General features: G+C 44.0%; 10 protein-coding genes across 10 annotated transcripts; 5 read left to right on the top strand and 5 right to left on the bottom strand.

Annotated features, from left to right (window-relative positions):
* Positions 1-3,228: 3,228 nt before the first annotated feature.
* On the top strand, positions 3,229-5,121 carry BYT42DRAFT_554461 (mitochondrial carrier domain-containing protein). Its single transcript, XM_051566581.1, has 6 exons — positions 3,229-3,466; positions 3,541-3,736; positions 3,802-3,875; positions 3,953-4,088; positions 4,167-4,292; positions 4,362-5,121. Exons 1-6 carry the CDS (start codon positions 3,308-3,310, stop codon positions 4,643-4,645), a joined length of 975 nt encoding a protein of 324 aa, XP_051426764.1. The 5' UTR covers positions 3,229-3,307; the 3' UTR covers positions 4,646-5,121.
* A 693-nt stretch (positions 5,122-5,814) lies between these two features.
* Positions 5,815-7,449, top strand: BYT42DRAFT_554464 (uncharacterized protein). The gene is made up of 3 exons (XM_051566582.1): positions 5,815-5,988; positions 6,069-6,714; positions 6,778-7,449. The coding sequence occupies exons 1-3, from the start codon at positions 5,899-5,901 to the stop codon at positions 7,248-7,250; spliced, it is 1,209 nt and encodes a 402-aa protein (XP_051426765.1). The 5' UTR covers positions 5,815-5,898; the 3' UTR covers positions 7,251-7,449.
* Positions 7,450-7,570: 121 nt separating this feature from the next.
* Positions 7,571-8,474, bottom strand: BYT42DRAFT_627936 (uncharacterized protein; the record flags this gene model as incomplete). Its single annotated transcript, XM_051572418.1, has 2 exons — positions 8,290-8,474; positions 7,571-8,226 (listed from the first exon to the last, which is right to left on the bottom strand). Exons 1-2 carry the CDS (start codon positions 8,438-8,440, stop codon positions 7,571-7,573), a joined length of 807 nt encoding a protein of 268 aa, XP_051426766.1. The 5' UTR covers positions 8,441-8,474.
* Positions 8,475-9,200: 726 nt separating this feature from the next.
* On the bottom strand, positions 9,201-10,624 carry BYT42DRAFT_489311 (DNA glycosylase; the record flags this gene model as incomplete). Its single annotated transcript, XM_051563930.1, has 6 exons — positions 9,201-9,548; positions 9,604-9,700; positions 9,768-9,799; positions 9,882-9,892; positions 9,962-10,244; positions 10,346-10,624. 6 exons carry the CDS (start codon positions 10,622-10,624, stop codon positions 9,201-9,203), a joined length of 1,050 nt encoding a protein of 349 aa, XP_051426767.1.
* Positions 10,625-11,076: 452 nt separating this feature from the next.
* BYT42DRAFT_591666 (phosphatase phospho-type) lies at positions 11,077-12,244 on the top strand (the record flags this gene model as incomplete). Its single annotated transcript, XM_051570558.1, has 7 exons — positions 11,077-11,114; positions 11,176-11,280; positions 11,345-11,423; positions 11,491-11,592; positions 11,694-11,841; positions 11,908-11,978; positions 12,065-12,244. 7 exons carry the CDS (start codon positions 11,077-11,079, stop codon positions 12,242-12,244), a joined length of 723 nt encoding a protein of 240 aa, XP_051426768.1.
* Positions 12,245-12,339: 95 nt separating this feature from the next.
* Positions 12,340-13,691, bottom strand: BYT42DRAFT_554479 (diacylglycerol acyltransferase type 2B). Its single transcript, XM_051566583.1, has 4 exons — positions 13,321-13,691; positions 12,740-13,262; positions 12,629-12,673; positions 12,340-12,556 (listed from the first exon to the last, which is right to left on the bottom strand). Exons 1-4 carry the CDS (start codon positions 13,648-13,650, stop codon positions 12,393-12,395), a joined length of 1,062 nt encoding a protein of 353 aa, XP_051426769.1. The 5' UTR covers positions 13,651-13,691; the 3' UTR covers positions 12,340-12,392.
* A 370-nt stretch (positions 13,692-14,061) lies between these two features.
* Positions 14,062-15,219, top strand: BYT42DRAFT_489150 (uncharacterized protein; the record flags this gene model as incomplete). The annotated part of the gene is made up of 1 exon (XM_051563915.1): positions 14,062-15,219. One exon carries the CDS (start codon positions 14,062-14,064, stop codon positions 15,217-15,219), a length of 1,158 nt encoding a protein of 385 aa, XP_051426770.1.
* Positions 15,220-15,316: 97 nt separating this feature from the next.
* On the bottom strand, positions 15,317-16,172 carry BYT42DRAFT_171482 (DnaJ domain-containing protein). The gene has a single exon (XM_051562369.1). The coding sequence runs from the start codon at positions 16,086-16,088 to the stop codon at positions 15,414-15,416; it is 675 nt and encodes a 224-aa protein (XP_051426771.1). The 5' UTR covers positions 16,089-16,172; the 3' UTR covers positions 15,317-15,413.
* A 14-nt stretch (positions 16,173-16,186) lies between these two features.
* On the bottom strand, positions 16,187-17,205 carry BYT42DRAFT_554484 (glycolipid transfer protein domain-containing protein). Its single transcript, XM_051566584.1, has 5 exons — positions 17,026-17,205; positions 16,902-16,960; positions 16,718-16,836; positions 16,507-16,642; positions 16,187-16,445 (listed from the first exon to the last, which is right to left on the bottom strand). The coding sequence occupies exons 1-5, from the start codon at positions 17,132-17,134 to the stop codon at positions 16,278-16,280; spliced, it is 591 nt and encodes a 196-aa protein (XP_051426772.1). The 5' UTR covers positions 17,135-17,205; the 3' UTR covers positions 16,187-16,277.
* Positions 17,206-17,954: 749 nt separating this feature from the next.
* Positions 17,955-19,331, top strand: BYT42DRAFT_591670 (uncharacterized protein; the record flags this gene model as incomplete). The annotated part of the gene is made up of 5 exons (XM_051570559.1): positions 17,955-18,210; positions 18,287-18,560; positions 18,646-18,805; positions 18,879-19,115; positions 19,311-19,331. The coding sequence occupies 5 exons, from the start codon at positions 17,955-17,957 to the stop codon at positions 19,329-19,331; spliced, it is 948 nt and encodes a 315-aa protein (XP_051426773.1).
* Positions 19,332-20,139: the final 808 nt, after the last annotated feature.

Consider the following 20,139-nt stretch of genomic DNA (forward strand, 5'->3'; position numbering starts at 1 on the left):
TGGAACAAGCGAAGTGATCGTTTTGGGGTCACCAATTCTTTGATGGTTATAGGAAAGGAATTTTTTGTCTGCCCCGAAACACCAATCAAGTTGCATGATTCGGCAATGGGCGGTTTTATATGGTCAGAGCAAGGTGGATCAAGTTTTTGACATTTGTCAAACAGGAGAAATTCAAAGCCTGCAGAACATGCATGTACCCAATGTTTTGTACATCAAATGCACTCATATGTAATTAGACGAATAAGAACAACCGAGCAACTTTTTCTAAAAATATGCACCAACTTCTTGAACTTGCGACTGAGTTCAGGCACATCTATCAATGGCAGATCAAAAAAGACTACAATTAGCTTCGCTTCGTAATGCAGCATTCGCACAATGATGCTTGTTATTGCTGCATCAATCAATTTCTTATAATTCCATAATCTGTTTTTAGCTTGAATGTACTCTAGTCGCTCTTTATCGTCGGTGTTTTGCATAAAACAACACCTTCCCGATCCGTCTTTGTCAGAAGCTGAAGAGCTAACTGTCTCGCCAATACTGTGTCACCCACGCTGTTGAGAAGCGATATCTATGTAGGCTAAAAATCTTAAAAAATCGCTCAATTTCCTTCCGTTTTGGTACACGCCTTTGCTGTTCCTAATTCTGGGAAGTATGCCGAGAATAGATTGTATATCAGATTGATGATTTCTCTAACGCATCGTTTATCCTGCGACAACATTTTAAATTAGGCTTAGTGCTTCAGCACAGGATCTCTGTAAGCATTCTTGTCATGCGGCTGACCGCTTCCCTGATGTTTTTGTCAGCGACCATTGGTTGACGACATTTTCTTTGTTCAACATGCATAAAATTGATGCCATTTTACTCGTTCAAGATGAATTCCAGTACTCTTTTCATCTATAATGGTTGCATACACCCGATCAAAATCCAAGCTATATTTCATCGACCATCATCCAGAAGACTGGGATTTCACTCGCTTTGCCCTAAAGTTTCCTGCCATGCGCGCTGATGCGCAATTATGTCAGTACCTGGACGCACTAGATTAGATAATGTGTCAAAAAGTCCCTGCTGACGAATGGGACCTTGCGGAGAAATTCTACAAGAAGTGGTGTAAAGTTAGTATATAGGACGAAGCTGAGCCAAAAGTTCAAAATGCTAAATTGATAAGAAATGCTATCATCAGTCTACCGCAACCACCGCCGTTACCCACTCCGGTCACCACAATCCCTGAGTCTACCCCTGTGGACAACGAGTAAGGACGTAACTTTTAAAAAAGCTTGTATTCGTTATCTGATGATGTGGATATTTAGTGCCCTGTCGGTGGTGGAGAATGCCGAGCCGGTGGTGGAGAATAACGAGCCAGTGGTGAGGGAGAATACCAAGCCTGTGGTGGACAATACCAAGCCAGTGATGGAGAGTGCTGCGCCTGTGGTGGAGCAATCCACCAGGAAGGTATTTAAGACGTTCGCAATTGAAGTACTTCCAGATTGACTAACCATATTTAAATTGATAGCGGACATTGGAAGATTGAGAAGAGGAAGACGAAGAACGCGGCAGACTCCTCCAAAGGAGCCGGCCCAATCCTGCTGACACATCAAAGTCCCCATTGTGGCGTAATTGGCTGAACTTCTTGAATATGTAGTCATATTCCTTTTCCAAAAGCCACATATGCAGCCATATGTGTCGATGGAACAGTGTACATAATAAAACGCCAAAAAATACGACGAAGCATTTGTCGTACTTTTGTGTATGGAGCATATACTGCTCCAGGTATTTTTCATTGCTTTTTCGGAAAACTCGGATACATTCATCGTTGTCAATCATCCTGGATTGCGGTTCGTCCAATCAATTCATAGATCTCTACTCCTCAAAGGTCCAGTCGACCTTTTCTCTGCGCCGTTTCAGGCGGTTTGCCTTTTGCTTGTCAGTGAGAGCAGGCTTCCTAGCTGGAAAATAAGAAGCAAAGCCATATTTCTTCGGTTGAATGTGGACCTTGACATCGCCGTCCCCTCCCCCAGCAACGAAACGTTGATGCTGAATCGAAATTGATGCAAAGGGCGCACCATCACACCTTTTTTTACGCTCATTTTCGATGCCGACGGTGCTTAGCAAAAAGGGGCATGAGTTGTCTAACGTTTCTGCGATCCTGATGGGATTTATTGGTAAGGCAGTCGTCCTCATTTATCAAGCTATTGTCTTATTGAGGATTATTATGTCGGATCGGTTGACGGAAACCGTGGCTGGTATACAAGGACCACGCCCTGGAATAGGCCGGACGAATGGTCTGTCAAGATGATCCCCAAAAGCAAATGTTCAGTTCCATTGTCAACCCAAACGTTCCTTAAAACTATAGAATAAAAACGGGCAAAGCTTAGGCCAGACTGCAGGCAATACATTTTTATTAACTTGGTCGTTTTTTAGTGAGCGACTTGGGATAAATAAATTGAAAGATTGATGACATTTTGAATTACGCTTAATTTTTGCCACAGTGGTGGCTGGAACTGAATGTAGAAAATAGTACTGCAAAGATGTAACCGTTTCGTTATTTATTACTATTGCTTTGTTCTTGTTTAAACGATACCGAAAGATTAAATTGAGGTGCACTGGCAGGCTGATTATCACAAACTGACGGAATTACTAGGCCGGATTGTGCAAAGGGACTGAATACGTTAATTACCAGAATATGTAAACCTTATTTTGAACCGCGTCAGTGGCCTAAGAAGTCACCTTTATGTAAAAAGAGAATGTACTGGCAATATACCTGTCGTCAATGCAGCCAATTTGCATCTAGACAGAAATAAATTAGGCATGACGTTTTGATGTGGATGTCGATCGACAGACAGTGAGTGACTGTCATCCACCCTCAATCACGTCTGCCAAGAAAAAGAAAGCGCATATTCTGCAGCCGGATTCGCCAATAATGGCAATCAATATCATGCAATCTTTTGCATGCTCTCTCCGTTGGTGATGACTTTTACTGTAATCCTTCCGCAGATACAAATCCGATGGGTTGCCTGGGAAAGATTCGCCTTACTGCAGATAGTCGATTGAAAAAAGCTGGGTAAAGCAACCATGGGTCCCCCTTGTTTGAGTTTTACGACGATTGCAGGCGTATAAAGCGCTACATTCTCGGCAACATGCATTTTGACATACCAAATCCAGGCCAAAGCAATTGTCAGGGGTCGACAGAAAGCCAAGGCTTTTTTTTTACCCCTAAACCGAATGATGCAATATAAATACCAGAATCATGATTTAGAGGCGGATTACAGGTCCCTTGTTTCTCTTTTTATTTCAAAATCCATCACTTCATATGAATCGCAATAACAAAACCAGTGGAAAAAAGACGCCCTTGTTGACGCATTTGGTGGCCGGAGGCTGTGCCGGCCTGATGGAAGCTTGCGCCTGTCACCCTTTGGATACGATCAAAGTGCGCATGCAGTTGTCTAAATCTGCCACCAGAAATGCGGCCGTAAGTGGATCAAAGCAAAAACGGACACCATCGCCTTGTCTCAGGACCAGATCAATCTTATATTTGCAACGTAGGGCCAACGACTTGGATTTTTCGGTGTAGGCATGAAAATTGCGCAGAATGAATCTTTTTGGGCACTGTATAAAGGATTGGGAGCCGTGGTCTCTGGTATTGTTCCCAAAATGGCGATCCGGTTCAGTTCATTTGAATTGTATAAATCATGGATGGCCGATATTCATGGTAACGTTAGCACCTCGGCGGTATTTTTTGGTAAGTGGGAAAGATGAGAATATGGGAATGCATAAAAACTCAAAACTCAACTGTCAATGAATAAGCCGGATTGGCCGCGGGTACAACTGAAGCGGTACTTGTGGTTACGCCCATGGACCTTATCAAGATTCGTTTGCAGGTAATGTATAAAAATGGTAGCAAAAGGAAAAATGCCGGCCCGCTTGAGGGAATAGGATACTGACAGTGTTTATAAAGGCGCAACGGCATTCAATGGCAGATCCGCTAGATATTCCGAAATATCGGAATGCGCCACATGCTGCATTTACTATTATCCGGGAGGAAGGCATACGCGCGCTGTACAAGGGCGTTACGCTTACAGCACTGCGACAAGGTACAGAAAAAAAAGGAACTCAAAATGGTTGTGTTGTTCACTGTGACTCATCTTTATTGACCATTGCTTCGTCTACAGCCACTAATCAAGCTGCCAACTTTACGGCGTACCAAGAATTTAAATCCAAAGCCAAAAAGATGCAGAATTTGGATGAACTTCCTTCTTACCAACACTTGATCTTGGGTGGTATTTCCGGAGCCATGGGTAGGATAGCGCCCGCTAAATGGACGATTGAATGAATGATGAACTGATGGATCTTGTATGTAACCCTAGGCCCGCTTTCCAATGCTCCTATTGACACCATCAAAACGCGTATCCAAAAATCAAGTGCACCAGGTTCTGGATACGAACGGTTCAAAGTAGTGACCTCGGACATCATTCAAAAAGAAGGCTTCCGCGCTTTCTACAAAGGCTTGACACCTCGCTTGCTTCGTGTAGCCCCCGGCCAAGCAGTCACATTCATGGTGTATGAGAAAGTGAAGGGATTAATAGATATGTTCTCCGAGAAGATGCAGGAGAGTGAACCAGTGACGAATCTCGTTACAGTTCGGAAATAGCTTCAAGATCGTCTCTGCAATAGTATATAGATCATTTTTATCGCCCTGTGTTCTCTCCACAGGATTTCCTATAATGAGTTTGCTATTTTTTTCCTCGATCATCCTCACCACACTTGTTCATTTCCATGGTATTTATTAAAATAATGATGTGTCGCTCAAAATGAGGAGCTGTATCATTATATTCCCATAAAAGATCGTATGGATGTTCCTAAGCTATGTTGACAGGAGCTGTATATCGGAAATAACAGGAAATAGGGACGCGCATGTCAGCCAAACCCCAGTTTGATTGTGAAAATAACATTCGCGTTAGATCAGCGGATGGTGATCTTTTTTTTTTCTATCTATCTACAGAATGAAACAGATGAAAAATAACGCAACCGCGTTGATCGACCATGGAAACTTCTAGGCGCAAGCCATGGTAAAAATAGGCATCCATTTTGCAACGCGCTTGGATGTCAAGTACGGGAGACCTTCCATATCACTGTGTTTTTTATTGAATCCATCCATGGTCACAATATCTGATACCAATACCGTGAAAACCTTTTGTTCAAACTTGGTCCTATATGTATCAAGCTGTGCCAAGTTTTTTCACTCAAACTCGTTTGAAGCGGCTGTCCAAAGGCACGAAAAAGATTTTTTCGGTATTTGAAACTCCACTTGTTCACCTCGCACAGCCAGTGCACAAAAGCTGCGGCTTTTTACTTAAATGAAATAGTGGCACAGTAGTCAGTTCATGGGCTTAGATGCAAAATTTACCCAAGCTATTGCAAAGATTGTGACTTTTACAGATCATAAACGGGTTGGACGGTTGTTATTATCATTACCATCATTAGCGTGGCAAAAAAAGGTCTCTGATCATGGAAGTCAGTCGATGGAAAAACCCGGTCGATCCAGACTCCGACGATGGGTCCATTGACTTGCCAACATGGGCAATACCATTTTAGCGCCAATGAGTGATGATAATGATGGTGGGCGAAACTGTTCTCCTTGCAGTTTTCAGCTAGACTCATTGACAATTATCCCATTTACGGCCTTTTTTCCTTCTCAGCGTGGGTCTGTTCGCTTGAACTCCGAAGCAAGCTTGGCTATTTTTGTTATCGCGCATGCAGAACTTTTTTTTTTCCTTCTTTTTTCCTGCTCCGTCTCCCTTCCCTGTTTCTTTCTTTTTTTTTTTTTTTCTCGACCTCGACTTTTTTTTTTGTGCTTTTCTCCTCTTCTTTATTCGTCTTTATTTATTTCTTGTTATATAATCAATGGATAAACCCGAGTCACCTACACCCTCTCCATCGGATAACGAGAAATCGACCCCGACCGCTGATGGCAAACCAACATCCGAAGAAAAGGTAAACTGTCAAAATCCCCTTTCTTTTGTCACTGAAATTTCTGCATGTCATCTTATTGTTTTTCTATCTGCTGGTTTTAGCCGATAGTAACAGATGAACCTGTTAATTCAAAGGATGATCAGCCGACAGTGGCTACCCCTTCTGATAGTCCCGAGTCAGAACAGCCGGAACCGACGTCCGCATCTAAATCCGAATCACCCACTGAACCCACTTCGACCTCTTCCGAGGAACCCCAACCAACCACGACGAGTACTACCGACCAACCACCACCTACAACCACGGCAGATCCAACAACCCCCGCTCCAGATCCCACCACTACCAATCCACAAACTTCAGAGTCGCCGCATACACCTGAACCGACACCGGAGCCTACCCCTGATCCCACCACGACACCATCACCTCCACCACCAGACCCAACGACAGAACCTTCTTCACACACTGCAATTCCACCCTCGTCTTCGGATGACCCTGTACCTCCTCCTCCATCATCGAGTTCGGAGAACGCACATTCGTCTGACGTAGGTCCTGTCGTGACGATCACATCTTCCGGAACCAATGTACACACGTTCACTCAAACATCCTACTCATATTATCCGAGCAATGGCGGAAGCAGCAGTCATGCGTTGCCTTCAGGAACCAACTTACCCAACGATCCATCACCGTCTACCAATAAAAATGCCATCATTGGCGGAGTGGTAGGTGGTGTTGTTGGTGCCGCTCTTTTAGGTAAGGTCTATTTGTGAATGATGGATAAATCGATCGAGTTTTCCCTAATCTCAAAATGGATAGGTGCCCTGTTATTCTTTCTTATCCGTCGTAAACGACGACCGACACCGAAAGAGTACGAGCACGATCCTAACGATCCTTTTACAATACCTTATAATCATTCGGGGTACAGCCAACCTATGGCGGGCATCGGATCACCTGCTGGTTCAGGAGCCGCTGCTCGCCATTTCGGTGGTGCACCGTATGCAGAAAATGATCCTGGAACGAAACATGCTTACTATGCTCCTGGCGAGGTCAATGACGGTTATTACGAAGACGCTCCTCATTACCCTCCTGCATCCCATCCTTACCCGCCTTATTCTGGCTCGGATTACGGAGGTCCGAATACCTACGTGGACAATTATCCACCGCCATTGTACGCCAGTCCTCGTCATGTCCCCGATGAAGTGACAGAACCTTACCATAGCCCAACCTCTCCTCAAGAGCGCCATGTGCCCAATCTTGTCGAGAGCGATGCTGATCGTGCTCACCATTAAAATCAAAAACGAAGGGTTACTCCAGGGATTACTATCTTTCTTTTTTATTCCTTTATAGACAATGTATAAACACAAAATGTATTCCACTCTAGCAACATTGCATTGACCGTAAGAACTCGTCGCAAGTCTTGCTGACTGTGGTAGTTTAGTCAGTTTCTGTAAACCATGTAAACAAAATGCATTTTTTTCCATTTTAAGACTCTTATCTGTTTTTTTTCTGCTCTGCAATGAAACACATTGCTTTACTGTTACACATGGGAGGCTGAAAGAAGGGGATTCGGAAGGGGAAAGCGGATAAATGGCGCATGCTTGGAATGGATTTATCGCTGAGCATGTATGAATGCGATCGCCATAACAATAAAACATAGTAAAACATGCCATGATTGTGTATGATGTGTTGTGGCCGGACTCGTCATCATTTCCATGCTTCCAAATCCACCCAAGGCAAACCAACGCGGTTCTCCCTGTTCCAGCAATGCGATGGTGGTAGTGGTCGTTACTGTTGCTGTTGCTGTTGCTGTAACAAAAGACGTCTTTTCCAACGTGCGAAACTCCGACACTGTGGCGAATTGAGTGGCTGTGGTGGAAACCACGACGCTGTCCGCGTTCATAATTTCCCGAACAGTTGGTGTAACGATTTCTTCCATGCTGGACGATGCCGTTTCAGGTTCATAGGCAGAAGTCAACAATGGCTCCGTACTTTGATGAATCTTTGTATTAGGACTAGACGATGTTGTTGTCACCGGCCATGGGTACTCGTCATAAGAAAACGTGTCACTCTCTTGAGGAATCGTGTCCCTCATAGGTGGCCGCCTTGGGTCACTGGATACTTCCTGACCAACGGCAGCACTCGACGTATGGATCTCCATTGACGTAATCTCTGCTGCCGCCAATGAACTTGACGTAGGAGAAGCCACATTTGGATGGTTCGAAAGAGTTTCTTTTTGCACTGATGTAGTACTGGCCAGCGCTGTTTCTATCAAGGATAACATCCAACATGACTAGACTGAATTTCATGAAGCTATGGCAAAAATATTACCTGATTGATCACCATAAAAATCCGGTGGAGCTCGAGGTCGAGTGGATGTCTTTTGTGTCGCTACGTATCTTGCATCGTTCCATGGACTGTAATCCCAAAGCGGATGGGTAGACTCGGAGGCTTGATATTTTCGGTAGGATTCGCTCATCATAAATGAAAAGACCAATGGAAGTTGCAACCATCTGTGAACATTGCAATTTCAATCCTAGGGAAAAGAATGCTTCGTCTTAAAAATTTTGTAATCTTTATTTTATCATCAAGTTTAAAGGGCGTGGTTCAATACATGTTCTTCCCTCAGGGTCTACCATACTGTGATCATGATACATACAAGATAACCCCGATATCTTTTGCGTACAAACGACAAAAGGGACAGAAAGTGATAGAAAATAACATAAATTATTACTGTTCCACTGTGCTGGCCATGGTATTTCTTACAGATCGAGAGTGTTTGACCACTATCATAGGCTAGGATAGCTCATGCGGAGCAACGTCTTGGTTTGATGATTTCGCAAATTAGATTGCAAGTTGGTGTCCTTATGCATTCTATAATTATACGATGCTCATGCGATTTTTGACCATTCGACCAAAATGAAATTCTTTACTGCGGTATGATAGCTTGCTTTTAATTTATTTTATTTTACTTTTGGAGAGGGAAGAATAAACCTTACAATGATCCGCGTGATTTTTAAATCGACCTTTGAAATCGAGGGTATTCTTGGACAATTTTTGTTTGCTCAATGAATCCTGATAATAAATATACATTGCAGAAGAACTGAAAAAAGAAAAATCATGCATGTAATGAGAACATCGCCTTGGGTAGTATAACCGATCATGTCGAGAACATCGGTCATCGGTAAAAAGCCCTAGCAGATACACGAACGTGCGAGTTCTTATCGGGAGTAAACCGAGGGTTACCAATCCAGGGACGGTTTATCTTCGTTTTTCAGGGGTACTTTGTCCACCACTGGATCATGATCAGCAAAGAATTCGGAAGTAAGTCCTGTTGTAACTTGTTCTTCTTTCTTTACAACGATGTGTTTCTCCTCCTCCAAGTCATCGCCAAAAGGAACCCATTGCTCTTCTGCTTTTGCCACGACTTTCTTTTGCTTCACCTTCTTTATCTCCACCGACGGACAATATTGATTGACCGGGCATTCGGCACAACGCGGTCCTCGTGGTAAACAAGTGATTTGACCAAACCCCACTAAAAGCGGATTGATCGGTTGCCAGTATTCTTTCGGTAACCATTTTTCAAGGCTCTACATCGGAAAAATTCAGCTACACGCATCAGCCAAGGGTATCAATTTTACTCACCTTGCGTGTATCTTCCGGTTGTCCATCGGCCGTTTTACACCATCCTAATCGATTAGTAATACGATGCACATGGATATCGACGCCAATGCCATCGTTTCTGAGAAGAGAATGGACATGAGTAACCCAGCTTTGGGCGCATATTGACTTGTCGGTTTTTTCCTTACTTTTTCCATGCTTGCTGCAAGGCCAAGTAACCCTGTAAACAGCATCATGATTCATGATGATGAAGATTAGTGCATGATAAAGAGGAGACTCGTTTATATTGTTCGACAACCAACCATTTTTGGGCCTACAATGTCAAGACTGTAAGTTTCAAGACACACACTATGTGATCCGATCTTTCGTATCAAGCACTCACCTACACCTGGTAAGCTCATCAAGCCTTCAATGCTGTCGGGAATGTCGCCATTAAATTGATCGCGTAAAATAACTGCCGTTCTCTTGATATAGTTTGCTTTTTTAGAATGATAGCCTACAGATTTGATGTACTGGTCGAGGGCTTGTTCATCAACAGCGAGAATGCCTTCAAGATTGAGCCCTCCTGGTAGATCTCTTTGCAACGTCTTTACGGCTGCACTTGTGACAGTGTCTTTTGTCTGCGAAGACAGCATCAGAGATACCAGTGTTTGAAACCGGGCTACCTAAAGACCATTATATCACTCAATGTCAGATGGATCAGGACTCATCATGGATCGATTTTCCCCCAATCTCCAAACTCCGAGAAAATAACTTAATTTATTACCTTGTCACTGACATTGGTGGCTGCAAGCTTTGCACAACCCATGGTATCGACGGGGGCTTCATGTGTATCACGGTAGTCACGGATACTGTCATAGACGATTTTCCAATTTGGTGGAGCTGAATGAAAGTGTGATTCATTCGATTCTGCCTTGATCACAGGACTCGATTTCTGTTTGATCCTCTTCGCTTTTTTAGCCGGTGGTGGTGGCGGAGAGCCATCGGAATCATCTTCTTTTAGAGAGGGCACTGGTGTTTTTGAAAGACGAGCACTGCGACGCATGAGTAATGGGGTTGGTATCAATGACAATTCACGTAATAGTTTGACAGATTGATTCTGGCAGAACAACATTTGCTGGGACAAAATTCTGCAAGAGGACTTTTCTATTTTGATGCATCCAATCAAAATTCGACCATCACGGTTGCCCTCAGCGTGGAAAGCATACAATTTTTTCGTGCAAATGACGAAAGGATACTTTACATGGAAAAGCGTAATTTATCGTAACGGTTTTATCATACCATCAGCAGCAGAGAAATGACGGTCATACAGCAAAATATAAAGTTCGATCGACCCCGTGGTCGGTCACTCAGTTCACTTTGGTATATCAGGGTTCCAGCAGCTGCAACTGTAGTGCAGAGATGCGTGTCGGGGCTTGAAGGTTAGAATAAAGGAAGGGTCCATTCTCACGGCAACGGCTGAATCTTGGTTCCTCTCTTTCCGTTTCACCACTTGACATGTCGCACCAGAATCTCGCTGTATTTGATTTCGACTGGTAGTGCCGATATATGGACAATGGGTCCCTGGAATCGGATGTTCTGACAAAAAAAGAGAAGGTCGCTTATAGAGGAAGACAGCGATTACTGGACGATTCAGAATCTGTCACCGGTGCAGTGGGAGAAAGTCAAAACCCTGGCGGGTATGCAGTGGACCGATTTGATGTAGGTTAAAAACAAAACGGAGAGTCGTGTCGCGGCAAACCGAAACTCACTTTCAACTTGAAAGGGATCTATCGGTGAAAGAAATCCAAGATCAGGGCGTAACAAAGGACCAGTTTATGGCTGTTCTGGAAAAGATCCCGTTTGTATGGCTATTTGATACATGGTTCCACCTCGAGACGAAACACGACACATTGAAACTCTTTTCAATAGACAACCGCGATGCTCAACACACTCAAAGTGCTGCATTCTCATCACACGCGTGTTTTGATTCTATCGGATGCCAACACCTTTTATATCGATACCATTCTCCGCGTAAGAAAAACAGACTTGAACAATGTTTATACATTTTCACATGTCAGCCGAATTTCTCATCAGAGTACAATCCTTGGCTATACTTTCAACCTTTTTTATAGGCCTACGGTGTACGAGACTTAGTATCGGATATCATTACCAATCCAGCCTATACGGATGAAAAGCATCGTTTCCGTATTCAGCGACATATTCCCGCCAGCGATCCTCCGCATCAATGCCCCAATTCGTGCGCAGTGAACATCTGTAAAGGTGATACATATGGAGATTTACTGCGAAATGTCAAGATCGTCGCGTAACACAGGAATTATTTTCTAGGGCAGGAGTTGGACAAGTACATTGCCACACATGGCCCTTTTGAGCGAGTGATGTACGTCGGTGATGGAAAGGTAATTAATTATTCAATTGTTGACCCTTGGGAGAAATCAATGTGAGGCGAGCTGACCCCGTATTGGAAATCATTTTCCTCCGGCAGAACGATTATTGTCCATCCACACGTTTACGCGAAACCGACCGTCTCTTTGCCCGTTCCGGCAAATCGCTCAGTGCCATGTTAAAGAACGATCCGGAAGCAGCAGCCAAAATCAAATCAAACATCACATTTTGGGAGACTTCGGAAGTCGTTTTGAAGGCTGTGGAAGATGAGCACTTATAATGCCGATGCCAGTTCACTGTCTGTCGACTATTTTATGCCACTCCTTGATAGATTATCATGTTAAAAGATTTCAGAGACTATAAAAAAAAGGTGGTATGTAGAAAAAGATTTTATATATCCATAAATAAGTAAAAAAGAGTGTGAGAGATTATTCGACAAATTCTAAGTCTTTGATTCTATCTTTAAAGTACACGTCTTTGTATTTCTCGTAAATATCCTTGAGGCTTTGAATATATTTGGCATGCAATTCTTGAACGACCTTGTCAATGTTGCTTTCATCAAAATCTTTGGGCGGTTCGATCGGTTCTCCAACTAGTTCGGGGACGCTATTAGTCATCCTAATCCACAACGCTATTTAATTTTTTCAAGAGATAGATTACTTACTGACAATGTTCATCGGTCGACGGTGAGGCATCAAGCCCATATCATCTAAAGAATGCTGTCAATGAGCGTAGCCGCTTGAATTTTGGGATGGATACCATGATTCTGACTTACAGTTGAATACACCACGACCATGGAATAAGGGCATGGTAAACCCAAACACTTGCTGGAGTCGTTTTTGGAATAAGCGCAATCGCGATCCTTTTTCGTTTTTCACTTGATCATAAATTTCGTTTTCACCAAAACTTAATACGGGGACCAAATTGGCGCCTGTTTGGACGGCAATTTTGACAAAGCCGAACCGCTTCTTCAAGGTCAGATCCATGACGCCTGGACGAGCATTTAAAGATTCCGTAGCACCACCGACGACAATGGCAATAGATCGTCCGGGACCGGATTTCAAAATATATTTGCACGAATCCTTGGATACTGAGCACAGACCACATGCTAATAAATAGTCGCGATGCAAAGGTAAATTAAAGTTGGACGCCAATGTCAACAATGAAGCATGGATGCCAGGATATAACTTTGAAAATCCTGTGCCTTCCGATGAAAAGGTGGCAATAGCACCAATGGCAATAATACCATGGGGATGATAGCCAAAAATATAGTTCTTTGAAGGATCAAGATCGCTCGTCTGCAAGTAACGTGAGTAACCATGTGCGCATCGTCATGAGGTCCTCAAGATTCCGTACCTTCACAATCTCGACAGGGAAATACTCGACGAAATATTTCCACAAGCGCCAGTTTCGAATCCAGACTGAGCGACGACCTCCTCGAGAAGGGGCCTTATCAGTGAGCATCCATATCAAGTAGATGATTAGGATGGGCCACAACACAGGCATAGTACACAGGCATAAAAAGAAGCCCACCGCCACCGCCGGTTCAATGCCCCACCAGAAAAGAGCCAACGTTTGAAGACGTCGACGAAGCGGAACACGAAGAGGTGCCATGCGAGGCAAAGCCTCCCATGCATTAGTCGCATGCGACTTGTCGTCTTCTGGGGTCACGGCTCCTGTGGTCATGGCACACACGCAGTTAAAGTTGAACCAAAAAAAAAAAAAAAGCGAAAAAGCGGGCCGGACTCTCTGCTCAAACCGGCATTACCAAAAGGAAAGATCTCCGCCACGAGTCACGTGGCTGCCTGCAGCGCTGGAAATGAAACGGGGGTCTCGGACATGCCGACCTTCATCTACACATATTCATTTTTGGGTTGCGTGTTTATTTTCTTCCTTTTTTACCCTTCTCGTTTTTTTATTGTTTTATGAATCTTTAAAATAATGGACACTCCGGAGACAAAAGTACATGAGGTTGAGCCGACGCTCACTGGCGACTCGTCAAGTCAGGCCACCGAGACAACGGATGCTGACAGTATGGATTTCGAAATGAGGGAAACTTGGACAACCACGGATTTGGTGGCGGAGAACGACTTTGATATGATTCACAGGTTGTCCTCGATGCTCGACGAGGTGACGTCTCAACTGCACGAGAAAAGGAGAGAACTTGGCCAAAAATCCGCCAGTTGGACCATGAAAACCAAGAGCCGGATCAACCATCAGACGAACAAACTGGAAGAACGACGCGCCGCGATTCAGAACGAGCTGTTGCGGCATTATCAAACTATCAATGATCGCATTCATCAACATATCAAACTACGCGACAAAATCTCGTTTGTGGTGGGGGTGGCTAATGCCTGTGTGACCCCCGTGGTGGCTTCAAGGATCCCCGAGTGGATCCCTGTTTATTACACCGCCCAATGCGCGTATCTGCTCACTTTGCGGTTCTTTCTCTACAAGCTGCGTCACTGGCATTACTTTATTTTCGATTTATGTTATTTTGTCAATGTCATGGTGCTTGCTTTCCTTTGGATATGGCCATCATCGCCTTCTTTGTTTGTCGCCGCTTTCAGCCTGACCAATGGTCCCGTAGCCTGGGCGATCGTCACATGGCGTAATTCTCTCGTATTCCATTCGCTCGATAAGGTTACCTCGGTTTTTATCCACATTTTCCCCCCTTTGGTAATGTACACCATCCGATGGATGCCCGAACTTCACCGAGACCGAATCGCCACCACACTATATAGGAATCAACACTTTCTCGACTTGAACGAGTTGAAAGTCACTTTTGGCAGCATCATCTACTGGTCGACGGCTGCGTACTTGATCTGGCAAGCGCTTTATTTTGTTTTTATTATTGTTAGACGCAAGGAAAAGGTGGAATCGGGAGCTCGTATCACTTCCTATTCATGGTTACTCAAGGAAACGCAAAAGCGCAAATCGCTGATTCAACGAGCCGCATTCGCGTTTGGTCCAAAGTACAAGATATACATGTTTATGTTGCTCCAGTTGGCGTACAACCTTGTGACAGTGATTCCCACCTATTTTCTATACAAGAGCTTTTGGCTGCACACTGTGTTCCTTATCTCCATGTTCGCAGCCAGTGTTTGGAACGGAGCCAACTACTACATCGAAATCTTTTCCCGGCGGTACATTGCTGAACTCGAAAAAGTCGTAAACAAGTCCCAGAACATGGACCCTGCCGAAAAGACAACAGATCGTCCCTTGTCATCAGAAACCGCGAAAAAAGTGGCGTGAACCCGTGTACAGTAATAGTAGCAATAATAATAAATGAGGGGGGAGGAGGAAACAGTGATTCCATTGGGAAGTGTGTATGTGGAACGGATATCATTCAGTGTCGTGGTATGGGTGATTGCTGAGCGGTCAGAAATGCACCGAAGGGCATACAGACTCGGGAAATGAAGGATGCGTATTGTCTTTGGATATTCGGTCTAGGATGACTCTTTGTCTTCTTGCGGTGTTTGTCCATATTTCATTCGTTTATACTTCATGCGTTCCACGGCTTGTTCTCTTCCCAATTTTGAAGCGTCACGGCGAGCCTGCGCCAAGTCTTTGGAAGCGCGCCAATGATGCCGATTGGCTGCTTCCAGTAAGATGGATTCGTTGTTGTGGAAATAGAAAAAGTTGAATATCCCCAAGGTAACGGAGACACCGGCAAGGATGGTCAAAAAGGTATTATTGCTCATATACTTGGGGTTGTCGTGCGATGACCAAGGCCCGTCACGGTAAGTCGTGTCATCGTGAGCCCAGTAAGCGTTGGTGTAGGAGGCTGGACGATGTCCAGGGGCCGGAGTGGGACCCCACGGCGACGGGGAGGTCAACGGCATATCCCATCCAAGCCCACTTTTCAAGTACATTTCCCGACGGCTAGGATTGGAAAGGAATTCGTAGGCACGTACAACTTCTCGAAAACGGTCGACATTGCCCGTCATGGTGTTGTCGGGATGCAGGGATTTCGCCAGTTCATAATATCGTTTTTTGATTTCCGCAGCGGGCGCACTCGGTGGCAGTGACAAAATCTCAAATGGCGACTTGGTCGGTTTGGAAACAAATGAACGACGCTGATAACTAATGGATGTTCGAGCAATGGTTTGCCGCCATAACATTGTCTACTATGTATGTTCAAAAAGTTGGTTGAACCGGCAACAGCAGAAAAGAAGCAAATGAGAAACAAAAAAAATAAAATGTCAGGTAGGCTCAAAATGGTTGAGATAAATTTGGAGAGTTGTTCATTTGCAATAAAACGTCATTGGATGGGTTTTGCTTATTATGGTAAATCGGTTATTTTCTTTATTTTACATGCCCTTGATGTATTCGGGATGGTTAGTGAAGAGCGTATTAATGGTGGTAATGATTTTCTCCAAAGCACAAAGCCATTCCTCCATCTCCTTCTTGTCCGCATCGGTAGCAACACCAATCTTTTCGTAAAAGTCCTTGCGGTAAGGGCAAGCTTTCATGGCAAGCTGGGAAAAATAAGTCAGCCAAACTCTCTTTGAGATATACAGGTTGACATGGGTGACTTACAGTGAACACAGGACGCACAACAAAACTATGATGTTTCTTCAAGGTTTCTTCATATGATTTGGTGAAGGAGATATTCAATTCCTCGGCAGGGTTATCGATATTGCGACGAAGCGCGCGTGCGGTGAAATCCAGACCACTGGGGGGAAAACGCTCGTTACACACAATGGCCAATACTTTTAAGAACCCAGCATTGGGCTCTTTCCAAACTTACCGTGTCAACCACAACAATCCCTCGGTTGCCACACGCTTCTTTTCAGGTGCTTCGGTGGCGGTCAAGTTTTCCAAGGTATCGTTGGCCGTGGGGTTGGACAAGAAGCGTTCTCTGATTTTCTGCGTTCCTCGGTGTCAAAATCTCATCATCTTGTACTCATCCAAGTCACCAATGCAACGCTTACCTTGATGTTGCCATTCATATCGTTTTGCACTACGGAGAACGCGGCGGAACCAAAAGCATCTGGACAAACCATCGTCAGACACGAGAAAAGGCGCATCGCGTCTTTCTCATATAGTAGGACTTACCGAAAAGCTTGACAACACCCTCGGTGGCTTCAAGAAATTGAGTGGTGTCGATACCCTTGGAGGTGTCAACCTTGGTATATGAACGAGTAACAGTCTGGAAATAAGCCATGATGAAGATGTGAATGCCAAGAAAGGAGGATAACCCATTTGGGTGGGCCCATCCCAGCCCAATATAATTCACGAGCAGAATCTCCAATGTCCGACCATTCGTCCAATTTTTTTAATTTTTCAGAGCCAGTCCTTTTTGACGCATCTGTCAAAAAAAAGTTCCCCATTTTTTTGTGTGCAAACGGTGTCATATCGTCTGATTCAGTGTGATATGCACACTGGGTAGTACAAAAAAACTGCATTTATCAATGTCGTGGCTATGCCCTGCGGAAAACGTAAACCATCTATCAGTTCGCATAACTGTGATCATCGCCAAGGAAACTGCCCGATTTTTGGGTTTCTCAAAGACGGCCGCATAAGACGGCGATCGTCCTTTTTACAACCATCTCTTGGTTCCCATTAATTGGAAAGAGAAAAAAAAATACAGTTTTTTTTTCTTTTTAATTCAATGGAAACATTGCTTATCAAGATGCTGTTGAATTGTAGAGCGACTAATGAACAACCTCCTTTCAAGGATACACGTGATGCGCCTCATGAGATGAACAAATAATCATGATAACGTGAGGAGGTCCACACGATCGTGGATCGATTTATTTCGCCTCGCTTGATTTCACCACTTGTAAGCAAATAGCTTCAATCCATTTCTCCTTTCCTGCTTTTCTCCTTCTTATGCCATCACGATGTTGACCGAATCCACACGGATTGATCGTTTTCTCATCTCGGGTCTCAACCCCGACCATGGCGATGATGAGGCCGACGAACAAGCTTTCTGGATCGGCTTGATGGTGTCATTGGTAACCAACTTTGTTCAAGCATTTGCCATGGCATTCCAACGGAAATCACATATTATAAACGACCAACTGTCTCCTGTGGAGCTTCAAAAACCTTCATATCGTCGTCCAATGTGGGTGGCCGCAGCTACCACGTATCTTGTAGCCAATATCATTGGTTCTGTATTTTCGATCGGATATTTGCCGATTGTCACTCTTGCTCCGATTAGCGCTTTGGGGCTCGTTTTTAATGCGTTCGCAGCCTGGGGCGTGCTTGGAGATCCGCTTACCAGACGTAGCGTCCTTGGTAAGTCATCGACGAGTTTTTCATTGGTTAATGTCATACATCCATTGAAAATGTTCGTTGTTTTGTCATTCTCTAGGCACTGGTAGTATTGTCATTGGCACGTTATTGGTTGGCCTGTTTGGTGTGATCATCGAACCCGATCACGATATCGACGATTTGATTCAACTATACCACAAGACGACCTTCATTATCTATTTCAGCATCCTAGAATTTGTGATTGTTACCGCCTTGATTTTCACACATTACTTTGAGCAACTGTATTTCAAGCTTCAGAAGCAGAATTTCATGCCAGACCAACCACGACTGAAATGGCTCGCCTCGGCTGATTTCAGAATGTACCTTGGTATCAGGCAAGTCACAGGATCATTGTTCCATTCATAAAGAAAAGAAAAAATCCGGATCAGCCCCTTGGTAATATGATGCAATCATTTTTAGTTATGGTATGATCGCAGGCAATATCAGCAGCCAAAGCATGCTATTCGCGAAAAGTGGGTTTGAACTATTCATTTTGACCATCGTTTTCAACATGGATCAGCTCCACTATCCGCTCACCTGGGTTTTGGTGTCCATGGTCATCGTCACAGCTATTTTGCAAGTAAGTCCAGAAGTCAAATCAAGACCATCTTCAGTGGCTCATCAATGATGGTTCCTCCCCCGCGCCTTGGAAGCTTTATTACCTCAACAAGGGTTTACGGCTCTGTGACACGGTGATTCTAGTGCCATTGTCATCATGCGCTTTCAATGTGTCCTGCCTGTTTAACGGCTTGGTATACTATGATCAGTGGAGCCGGTTGCGATGGGAGCAAATTATAATGGTCACGTTGGGCGTCTCTCTGATTATCTGTGGCGTTCTGATCCTGTCGTGGCGAGGAGGAACGAGTACCGCCCATTTACAGGAAAATACGGTAACAGAGGCCGCCCTGGTTCACAGCGACAGTTTTATTGATGAAGCGGTTCCTGCGGAAGATATGCATGAAGGATCTTCATCGGGTCGCATGCGCCATACCTCGTCAGAGCCTAATGAGAAGACCCGACTATTAAAGAAGAGATGATAAGCAGAACGAACTGCATGGCACTTCACTTGACGCACAGTGCTGTAGGCTACTGAAATGGGTGCATAAAACAATATGCAGTTTATGCTGACGTTCTTATGTATCTCACGCCGAGCAATCACCATTTGTGTATTACGTAACAAAACACTCTTGTCTGATCCTACCTATTGATGAACCATGTATTATAACATATTTTGATTACTTTCATATTCTTCGATGTGGCATCGTTCACATTTCTGTGTATTGGGATAATGAATAAACGGATTATCCAGACTGATGTTGGGATATTTTAATGGGTATTAAGTGGCTTCACAGATAGAGCTACACGGTTAAGAGGAGGATTATCGACCCATCGAGCATATGCATTCGACTCGACCAAGTCGATGCTACGAACTCAGAAGGTTGAAAAATCTGACTTAGGGAACCGGATGTTACTAACCAATCGTAGTGGTATACTAGATTGCATTTTTATTTTCGTTTGATTTCAGCCTCATAAGGTCCATTAATCAATGATATTTTTCATGGACTCCTTTGCACACCAACTGCCATTGGGACATATCAGAAGGATTTGCAATGAAAGCATGGGGTCACAATGTCATGAAAATGATAATAACAGGGAAAATGATGAACACATAAAGATGCTCCGAATGACCGACTCAGCTGAGTCGATCAACAAAGGTAATCAAATCAAGCAGCTCCAATGATAACTCTCCAAGCCACTCTACCTTGATTTTTCTTATCAATGGGTTCATTTCTCTTTGTAATATGTATATAATGCTTTCATTTGAAACTGTCTTCCGGTCACCAACTGCATTTATGATAGGAAAAATCCATACAAAGCAATCGACTCAATTGAGTCGATTGCCCTATTCAGTAC

This window comes from Radiomyces spectabilis, assembly GCF_025331425.1.
Source record: "Radiomyces spectabilis strain NRRL 2753 chromosome Unknown BYT42scaffold_2, whole genome shotgun sequence".
Taxonomy (NCBI): Eukaryota; Fungi; Mucoromycota; class Mucoromycetes; order Mucorales; family Radiomycetaceae; genus Radiomyces; species Radiomyces spectabilis.